The sequence below is a fragment of the Fukomys damarensis genome, unplaced genomic scaffold, assembly GCF_012274545.1.
Source record: "Fukomys damarensis isolate Sample0158 unplaced genomic scaffold, DMR_v1.0_HiC HiC_scaffold_16, whole genome shotgun sequence".
In the NCBI taxonomy this organism is placed as follows: Eukaryota; Metazoa; Chordata; class Mammalia; order Rodentia; family Bathyergidae; genus Fukomys; species Fukomys damarensis.
This window is the reverse complement of record NW_022900928.1, coordinates 73,736,431-73,746,934: the sequence shown is the minus strand read 5'-3', so window position 1 is coordinate 73,746,934 and position 10,504 is coordinate 73,736,431. Positions and strand designations below refer to the sequence as shown.

The 10,504-nt window shown below is 37.3% G+C and overlaps 1 protein-coding gene and 1 pseudogene across 1 annotated transcript; one reads left to right on the top strand and one right to left on the bottom strand.

Annotated features, from left to right (window-relative positions):
* Positions 1 to 486: 486 nt before the first annotated feature.
* LOC104865277 lies at positions 487 to 1,421 on the bottom strand (annotated as a pseudogene).
* Positions 1,422 to 9,657: 8,236 nt separating this feature from the next.
* On the top strand, positions 9,658 to 10,290 carry Pate2 (prostate and testis expressed 2). The gene is made up of 2 exons (XM_010628673.1): positions 9,658 to 9,775; positions 10,154 to 10,290. Exons 1-2 carry the CDS (start codon positions 9,658 to 9,660, stop codon positions 10,288 to 10,290), a joined length of 255 nt encoding a protein of 84 aa, XP_010626975.1.
* The last annotated feature ends 214 nt before the right edge of the window (positions 10,291 to 10,504 follow it).

Below are 10,504 nucleotides of genomic sequence, written 5' to 3'. Positions count from 1 at the left end.
TAGGTCTATTGGAATAAAGAAGAGATTGGGGTAGGTTTGGGGAAAATGCAAACTGTCAGTGGGTAAAGAAAGAGCCAAGACTACAGGGAGACATTTTTTTCAAATCTTAACTATTTCCTTATTATTCTGTTTCTGTTTCACCAAGTGTTACGCTTCCTATGTCAAAGTTAGCACTGCCATCATTACAGAAGTTGTCTTCAGTGCAGCAAAATGTTTCATCACTCAGAAGGTCATGGAACACTAGGACAATTCTGCCAAACAAGGCCTGCAGGACAGTACTGTGTAATGAAACAGGTATCTCCCTAAAGAGAGAAAGGCAAATGTATTCACCCTGCCTCATCTCACCATCTACCTGACAGTGTCTTCACCCCAGGACCTCATCATTGTCCAATAAAATTAATAAAGGTTAAAAAAATCTAGTGTCTTGGGGCATAAACCAACTGGGCAATAGTGACACAACTGGGCCATGCTTCCCAAGAAGCCACTTCACTGGCCATCAAATCAGCAAAGCTGCTGTCTTCTCATTTCTTCTGTGAGAGATGAAACCTGTACAGTGGTGGTCTGCTATTTCCTCAGTCCCAAAGGCTGGCTCTTAATGCTCTCTCCAGCTGCTACTCTTTACCCAGGACTTCTGTGTACACATCATAGTTTCTGGAAACTTCATTGTACCCTGGACTGCTATATAGATGATGATTTTGATATCCAGAGTGGCCTGAACTATCAAGTAGTACTGCTGTCCTGGGTATCCATCAATGGAAGAAACTAGTCCTGTACATGTTTCTACGATTTTCTTCAGAGGCCCATGAGTGTACATTAGTCCAGCAAGGATCTCAGCCAGATGCCCTGTGAAGGCGGTCTCTAGTGAGAAGAAATGAATATTTGAAAGTTCTGCCCAACTAGCAAGTTTATTTGGTACAGGAAAGCCTGAAACATTGACAAAGCCTCAAGGACAATAATGATTGTTAAGAACTTTCATGGCAAACAAAACTCCTGAGAAATCTGCAGCACAGTTCCTTCTGAAGTCAGGCTCACCTATGAATTTGGTACAGCCACTCACAAAAGCAAATATACCACCCCAGTGAGCAGGGAGAATGTGGTGAGGACATAGGCAAACCATCTGCTTCCCAGTCTTCTCTCCAGATTTATTCCTTTCCACAACATGGACACCATGTTAAAATACAAATGCCAATCATCAGCATGGTGAAGGGGAGAAAGCAACAAACACTGCTGTCCTTTTGCTGGTAACACTTCTCCACGCTAAGTCAGGAGTTATACAGTGGCTTCAGGGGATTCAAGAAGAGCCAGATGTTGACAGCCAAAGTTGATAAGGTGATAGGTGGGATATTGTTGATCCCAACATGGGAGATTTGAGAAAAGAGCAGAAGGAGCCCAGTATCAATTTATTTTGATGTCTGCTGCATAGTTAGATAGCAGGAAAGCAGCCCAGTGATGGAAAATGTGGTCAGGTTTTAGGAAATCATGAAGGTGAATGCTCTCTATGGCCTGCCTGAGTCCCCACATCTTCCTTCATGTGTGTGTGCATCATCCTAAGATTCTTAATAAATATCTTTATGTCTGCTAAGTCATAAAAAACAGAACACAAAACCTACCAATCACAAAGGAAATAATGCTGCATTAAAATTAAGATCTTTGAAAAAAAAATACAGAAAAAGGGCAGGGATCTAGCTCAGTAGTTCTGGTGCCTGCTTTGCAAGCGCAAGGACCTGAGTTTGATCTCCAGTACAAAAAAAAAACAAAAAAAACAAAAAAAAAACACCAAAGAAACAAACAAACAAAACCCCAAAAAACAAATAAAGATCTTTGTTCAGCAAAACACTATCTATAGAATATGTAAGACTCAGGTTCTGACTGTTACCCTGAAAGGGAGATGGTTCATAAGGACATGACTCATCAGAGGTGCAGAAATCAAGAGTGAAACACCAGGTAAAACTACAAACAGATACCAGTAGGCTAGCTAAAATTAAAATGACAAAGTATTAAGTGTTGGTGAGAAGGTGGAGTAACTGGAGCACTCATACATTGCCAGTAAAAGTATAAAATGATACATTCACTTTGGAAAGTAGTCTAGCAATTTCTTATGAAGTCTAATGTATATTCACTATACAATACAGCAATTTCACTGTTAGAAATTTAGCCAAGAAGAATGAAGATCTATATTCATATGAAGATATATATACAATGCTCAGAGCAGCTCTTCTTCTTGAAAATTAAAATCTGTTAGATATTAATATATCTACATTGACAGAAAATGAACTGATAATTGCCTGGAGCCATGGATGTGATCTTTTATAATGATTACAAGGGTTTTACATTTTGGTTTCGGTGGTAACATAGGGAATATTGATTTATTAAAACTCATTGAGTTATATACTTAACATGGCAGTGTATTGTATTAAAATTTTATGTCAATGAAAAAATTAATTAGGAAAAGAATGATAGAGATAAAAGAAAGAGGACATACAGAAAAAAAACTAGCAGAGAGGAATTGTATCATGAAATCTCATACAGAAAGTAATCATATTATAAAAACTATATGAAAACAACAGAATAAAAAACTATAAAGTTAAATGGCGATCTCAATCAAGATGTCATCCTCAGGAAAATGAAAAACAGAAAATAACAAATTCAAAGCTTTTCCAAAGTTATTATATGTGTACTCTTTTTTTTTCTTTTCTTTTTTTGGGGGGGGTACTGGGGATTGAACTCAGGCCCTTGAACTTGCAAGGCATGGGGCAGAACCACTGAGCCAAAATCCCTGGCCCTTCCAAGTTATTATAAAACAATATTCTTTCTTACTAGCTCAAATGGAAAGAATAGAGCCTGAAATTGGAGAACATAATGCAGAAGGACCTTCATATACACTCATATGACTTGAGACAAAATGTACTGTCAAAGTAACTATAGAAAACACTTTTAAGGAATTATGAAGATCTCAATTTAAAAAATCATAAAAAAACACAAGGTTACAGAAAAGTCATTACCACTTTTCAGGCAAATTAAATATCTTCTGTTTACAAATGCATAACAACTCTGGCTTTAATTCTATATAAATAGAGCTAAAAATCCACTATAGCTTTGTAGTTAATTGTTAACTTCCCAGATGCATTTAAGGTATCTATCTACTTTTCTTAATAATATAACTGAGCAGGCCGGGTATTTAGCTCCATGGTTCTGCTGCTTGCCTTGAAAGCGCAAGGCCCTGAGTTTGATCTGTGGTACCAAGGAAGAAAGAAAGAGAGAGAGAGAGAGAGAGAGAGAGAGAGAGAGAGAGAGAGAGAGAGAGAGAGAGAAGAGAGAGAGAGAGAGAGAGAGAGAGAGAGAGAGAAAGAAAGAAAGAAAAAATATATATAATCTGAGCATCACTCAGCCATAAAGATAAAGTTGAGTTGTTTGTAGGAAAATGGATACATCTTCAGAGCATAATCCTAATCCTAAGTGAAATAAATCAGACACAGAAGGATAAATATCACATGGTTTCTCTTAAATGAGAAACAAAATATAAATAATTTAAAGAGTAAAATAAGGGAAAGATGGTATGGAACAGGGAAGTAGACAGTGGAGATGGGAAGGGGACTTAGGAAAAGGAGAAGAGGGGCAGGCAGGGGGAAGGGGAAGTAAAAATGATCAAGAGGTTATATGTATATTTACTAATTCCCCAAGATATGTGTGTAATTCTTTTGTATTACAAACATGCACCAGCCATTAAAAGATCAGCTAATTCTACAATTATGAATTGGAATTTCTTATTTGTTTTTTTCCCAACAGTCAACAGTGGTGAGCACCACTGGTAGCTCTGAGAAGAGCCAAGGTTTGATGTAGCCTACCTGTCATATGTAGGCAGGGCCAATGCCCATGTAATATCCTCCCTTCTCTGTGAGAGAAAGAGGTTGGGCCAACTTTCTGCAGGAGCAGAAGTCTGGCATGCAGTAATGGTTTCCACATATAGTCCTTTACTGTGTGTTTGGTCCTTGAAGTCAGAAGCATTGCCACATCCAGCTCAACGATTAAGGTGACAATGGTGACACTTGTATCGGCATCTTGATTCTGATCGGTCTCCTCAGAGAACAGGCCCTTACCATTGACATTTCCACAAATGACCCCAGTGGTCTGATCACCAACTACAAATTGTTTCCATAGTTCACAATCCCAAAGAAGGATATATTCAATGTACTGGTCTTGCAGGTTAAAATGGATGGGGCCTTTGAGAATAACTGAAAATATAACAAGGAGAACTGAGGAGTACACTGGTCAAAACTATGAGCATAAACACAAATTTGAAACTATTTTAATAGCTATAATGATGGTGATATTAATAGGTTTTGGGGTGCTTAAGTTGCCTTCTGGAACTGGTTTCTAGGTTCTTCCTGTCCTGAACAAAGATTTGGTTAAGACAGACACGAATGGTAGCAAAGTTTTACATTTATTTGAGGTAGAAAAATTTAAAGATCACAAAAGCAAACCCTCCCAGCCCATCAAACTGTGGTCTGTGTAGAGTATATAAACATGTAAAAAATAGGCTGTATTTTACTCTACATGTGATGCTAATCAATGAACACTATTTAACAGAGAAAGCTTATCTGTGAACTTTACTATATATCTGTTTATTTTATTTTATTGATTTTCTTTTTTTTAAAATTGAGTTTATTGGTACATTTTTGGTATACAGTACAGTTACATTCATTATTGGGATCTTGTGCCTTTACATGACAGGTCTTGGTTCTCATTTTTTCCCCTTGTCCCTACCCTCCCTTCATCCCCTCCTCCCCTTCCTGTTTACACTTTATTTCCATTTTTTCATTTTGTCACATTTTTTTCTTTTCCCTTATTACCTTTCCTCTACCCTTTCCACTTTCCTTACACCTTTAGCCCTTTTTTTTTCCGATTTCACATTGTCAATTATCTCATGAGGATCTTATGTACTATTATAGTTTTTCACACCAGAGAAACTATTTGGCATTTACACATGTGTGACTTATTTATTTCACTTAGGAGTATATCTTCAACATATATCAATTTTCCTATGAATGACTCCAATTTCTCATTCTTTATGGCTGAGTAATATTCCATTTTATAGAAAAACCACATCTTCTTTATTCAGTTTCCAACTGATGGGCAAATGGGCTGTTTCCAGGTTTTAGCTATTACAAACTGTGCTGCTATAAACATTGCTGCACACATATCACTGTGGTATGATTCTTTTAATTCTTTTGGAAAGATACCCAGCAGAGGGATGGCTGGGTCAAATGGAACCTCTAAACTTAGTTCTTTGAGGTATCTCCATATTGATTTCCATAGTGGTTGCACCAGTCTGCACTCCCACCAACAATGGAAAAGGGTTCCTTTCTCCCCACAACCCTGCCAACATTTGTTATTGTTTGATTTCTTGATAGCAGCCATTCTTTGTGGGGTGAGGTGGAATCTCAGTATTCATCTGCATCTCTCGAATGACCAGTGATGTGGAACATTTTTTCATATATTTACTTGCTGCTTTTATTTCTTTGTCTGAGAAATGTCTGTTCATTTCAAATGCCCATTTTTGAATCGGGTCTTTATAATTGGGGTGGTGATTGTTTTGAGTTCTTTACATATTCTAGATTAAAGTCCTTTGTCTGAGGAGCAGCTGGTAAAATTTTTTTCCCACATTGTAGGTTGTCTCTTAGTTCTGTTGATGGTTTCTTTTGCAGTGCAGAAGCTTTTTAATAAGATGAGATCCCAGTTGTTGATTCTTTCTGCTAGTTCCCGTTCTACTGAGGATTTGTTCAATATTTTATTATTTTTCTAATAAAAAGGGTTTTAAATGCTATGTGGTCATTAGTAGAAACTTTTGTAGGACTCTGCCTGCCTGTAACTCTCTGAATATGACCTGGCAGGAGATACAGACATTCTCTCAAGTATCCAGGTAAAGGAGTGTAGCTAAAGAAAGGGTTTCCATTGCTTTACTGTTCAGTTGTGGCTGCTTTTTGAGAATATAACTTGTTTTTAAATTATGATTGCATCTGTCACTTTACTACCAGCCCCTGTGATGTTAGAGATTCTGGTTCAGGTAAAGTCACCCCATCCCCTGCAGCAGGGCCCCTCTGTCACTTTCACCCCACTCTGTGCTTTCCAGGCTTCCTGCAAAAAACCCCCATCTTGTCTCTCAGCAAAGGGAATTGGTCCCTCTTAATGACTCAGTTTCAGGATTTTATGTTGTTTTTATACACAATTATTTCGGGAGAGAAGCTGGTTCTTTTATTGCCAAGTTCTTTTTTTAAACATGTTTTAACTCCCATACAAACTGTCCAAGTTAAGTTTTTCATAAATTTTTCTTAAGGTCCAAGTTGTCTCTTGCAGCGATGTGATGAGATGCCAAATAATAGAGATTATTTTAAAATGTTTTTGTTCATATTCTTGTCTTATAATTGAATTATACATTCAGAAAAAAAAGGAAAATTTAAAGACGTAGGAAAAAGTAAAAATAAAGGGTAAGGGAGAAACTGGCTCTGCAGAGTGAGTTTGGGCTGAATAAAAGAGAGGAAAGATAAAAACCAAAATAAATAAAAGTATACTTTTACCCAGTATACCCAGGGCAGGTAACAGTGAGGAAAGCCATGATAACAAGCTTTCAATGGTGTCCCATCATTCATTCCATACATGTGGGCACTGGAAAGATGGCAAGAAGTCCACATACTGGGTCCTGAGGATTATGCACATGTGCCTGGGATATTGATATTAAAAGGTCACAGTGTATCCCCCCAGGAGTTGTGCCTTGCCCTGGCTTCCTGCCTCAATAGTATTATTACACTGACACTGTTATGTGTTTAATGTGGGATTAAGCAATGACTGATTATAGGCTCTTCTAATTTTATTCTATTCTATGTAAGATATATGGGTCTTCGCATAAAAGTCTGCTTAACATTATACAATATATATTATTTGATCATTCTAATTTTGTCTATTCCAACTTTATGTTCTTGTCAACCCTATAAAACACAGGAGATATAGTTGTAATACAAAATTAAGTCAAAACTTGGAAGTCTTGTGGAATTGTTGATAGGGATTTATTTTTCATCCATTTACATATCTTTTTATTTCCTGAAAAAACTCTAGAAACAAAGCCAAATGTGTGAGAATAATTCCATAGAGTTGCTGGGTTGAGAATGCTGTATCTATAATTTTGAGAAATATTGCCTAATCTTCCTCCTTACTGCTAAATGAACGTATATCCTCATTGGTAGTGTGCTACCACTGAGAATGCTTGTTTTACTCCAATCTGGTGAACACAGTACAGTTACACTGCTATAAAAACATAAACTCATGAGTCAGTCATGGTGGCGCATGCAAACAACCAAAAACCAAAACCAAATGAAACCACATAAATTCATATTACTATTAATGTCATAAGTAAATGTAGTATCCGAGTTTAGTTTTAATGATATTACTCTAATTAAGATTCATCACATTCATCATATGAAGCATTTTTATTTCATTTTCTATGAATTATGTGATTATTTACTTCCTACCTCCCTTTTGAACTGTTGTTCTTTTAAAACTGCATTTCTAAAATTCCTTTGTGTAATGAGATTAGCCCTTAGTCTGTGATATGAGTTGCAAATATAAAAAACTGTTTATCTGTTTGTTATGTGGACTTTGCTTATGGGTTAGTGGCTAATTTCCCCTCTGATGTAGAAGTTTTATTCATTTTTTAATGTAAACAAACAGTGACTTTTTTGTGGCTCTATATTTTAAGCATACAAGACACTCTCCAGCTTATGGTACAAAAAATTTTTTTTTTTCTTTCTGATACTGTTTATTTACACCACCACCCAAATGGGCAAATAGACCAGGATAATGAAACTGGTTTTCACCTATTTTCTTTGTAAATCTTCATAAGTAGCACATTTTATTTTGAATTGTAAAAATGCTTGCCTCTTACTGTCTTGGGATCCTGGCCTGCAGGTAGAATCTTATTTTCACATCCATTTTATACTTAAAACAAAACCAAACCTAATCTGATCAACTTGGTCATTCTGAGGAGATGCAAGAGTAGGTGTGAAAAGACTATCATTAGTTCATCTTGCAAATATCTATTGGGTGTTTCCTACACCTCCAGCCACTAGCTGCTGGATATACCATGTAGATAAATAAAACACTTGTTTTGTCCTAATGTGGAGGAATCAAAAAGTGAACAAATAAATCTGGGAAGCCAGGTAGCAATAAATCCTATGAAAATATTAAGCTGGGAACAGGGTGGAAAGCAGAAGTTGCCATTTATTTTCCAGAGACTGACAAGGAAATGCTGCTCAGCCTGAGATCATGACATCTGAACAGGGACCTGAGTGAGCAAGAGCGATGTGGTAGGAGAGGGCAATGGGAAGTGACTACTGTCCAGACTGGGGAAGAATTTGGAAACTGTAGCAGATTTGAGTTTTCTTTTTAAAAATGGGAGGGTTTGAGCAGTGATGTGGCATCTATGACTTAGAATCCTTTCTGGCTTTTCCTGGAGGAATAATTGTAAAGGAGTAAAAATAGAAATAAAGATTAAGAAACAAAAGAAGGTTACCACTTGGTCCAGACAAGAGATTATGCAGCATTAGATTATGGTAATGGAAATGGAAAAGAAGAAAAATGAACCCAGATGAGAAGTTAATAGGTAAGACAGATGAGATTCCTCTTTCAGGATGAGGCACAGGAAAGTATAAAGAATACCTCCCAGATTTATTAAGACCTGCAACATTGAAGTAGGAGAAGGTTTAGTAAATCATAAATATCACAACTTTACTTTCATCTGAGGATTTATGCAAAACCAAAATGGGCACTATTTGGGGGCTGTTCCAAGGGAATCAGATATGGAGGCTTGGTTTGGGAACATGGAGATACTATCTGTCCCTAGAATTTTATGATGATATGATTTAGATGAGTAGCCCAAAGGCAAATCACAGAAGAACAACAGGCACCTGCCACAGGAAGCTGCACATGACAAGATTCCAGGATGCTTCTATTTTTGCTGAGCACAGTCTTTCTGTTCAGCTGGAATTGGGGTAAGTCTCAGGGATCTCAAGGCAGCTAGTGGTTGGTTAATAGATGGGAAGATCCTGGAAAAAAAGTTTCCAAAATTGGCTTTTAGAGCTGTGTAGAAGTCTGGAAGTTGTGACAAATGAGTTTTTCCTTCTCTTTACAGGTGCACAAGGCTCTTTAAAAGGTATTAGCATGCTAATTTAAAGTCTTTGTTAATTAGGTGATTTGTAACATGCTTAGGAGTAAACCTCCCTCCCTCTTCAGAGAGGGCTATAATCCATTCTTATTGTAGACTCCTTGAAATTAGTCTTCTCCCAGACATATTTAGTCTAGGCTAAAATCTCCTTCTTTGCTTCCTTTTTCCCATTACTGGACAAATTCATCAGGCTATATAAGGGTTTTATTACTTGAGGCCCATGGATAAATTTTATAGTAATCTTGACTTCCTGAAATGATATACAACATTCAGTTTATGGCTGTACAGGTTTTCTCTCAGAAGAGTATTAAAGGAGTCCTTACCCAGAAAAGTTAGGAGCCGCAAGGCAAAAATAATCCTCAGAAAAACCCCTAGGCTGAAAGATCATTCTCTGCACTGCATGCTGTGAGCACCTCTTTGTATATATGGCAGATACTGCAAGAATGTGCTATAAATGTAAACATTATCATCTTGGGATTTGCTATGAAACCATGGATTTCTGCATCCTGAAGTATAAGCAATCCTGTGCTACAGAGAACATTTATATACTCACAAACAAAGGTAACATGACATGTAGAATAATGGGGAAATAACTACCTCCTTCCCTTAGAAGCAGTCTGTTTTTTGATCATTTGTGTGTTTTTTGCCCTCAGAATGAGAGGTAAGTCAGGTGGGTGAACACAGGTAGTCATGAAGAAGGCATGAAAAAGATGAATTTTTTCCTTAAGATGATATTGGTCAAGGAGGGGCTGATATCCTTGGTAAGTTGGAGAATAAAATCCACTGTCTGGGTCAGCAATTAGCAGACTCACCTTATTTTACACCTTATTTAGGCTGAGAAAAGGGCTAGAGAGGATTTGAAGATAGGTTATTTTTAGGAATATGGTAGGAGGAAATGAGAGTCATTACAACTGTGTTTCTTCTCTTTCACCTCATCAGGGAGAAGTATGTATTATTATTCAAAACTGTCATGTATGACCAACTGTCAGGACATCAACTTCCTGGGTGTTGACATAAAGACAGAGCTCACCTGTTGCGAACATAGTAACTATTGCAACCTCCCTATAGGACTCTAATTCTACATCTATGCGGCCTTAGGATCCTTCTTTCTACCCTTTCTACCTCCTCCCTGAAGCCTGTATTTTGCTCTCCTCTCTTAACAAATGGTAGGAAATGAAAAAGCCATGTGGAAATGAAAAGACAAGTAGTCATAGGAGAAACAAGGGTAGGCGAGCTGAGTCTAGTTCAAACAACAGTCTTTGAACTAGTCATCTTGCTCCCATCTGGCAG

Excerpts from the sequence above, each read along its gene's own strand:
- Pate2 (XM_010628673.1), top strand. The coding sequence starts at position 9,658 with ATGTGCTATAAATGTAAACATTATCATCTTGGGATTTGCTATGAAACC. Across the intron at positions 9,776-10,153 it reads TTATATACTCACAAACAAAG|GGAGAAGTATGTATTATTAT; the intron begins GTAACATGACAT and ends TCACCTCATCAG.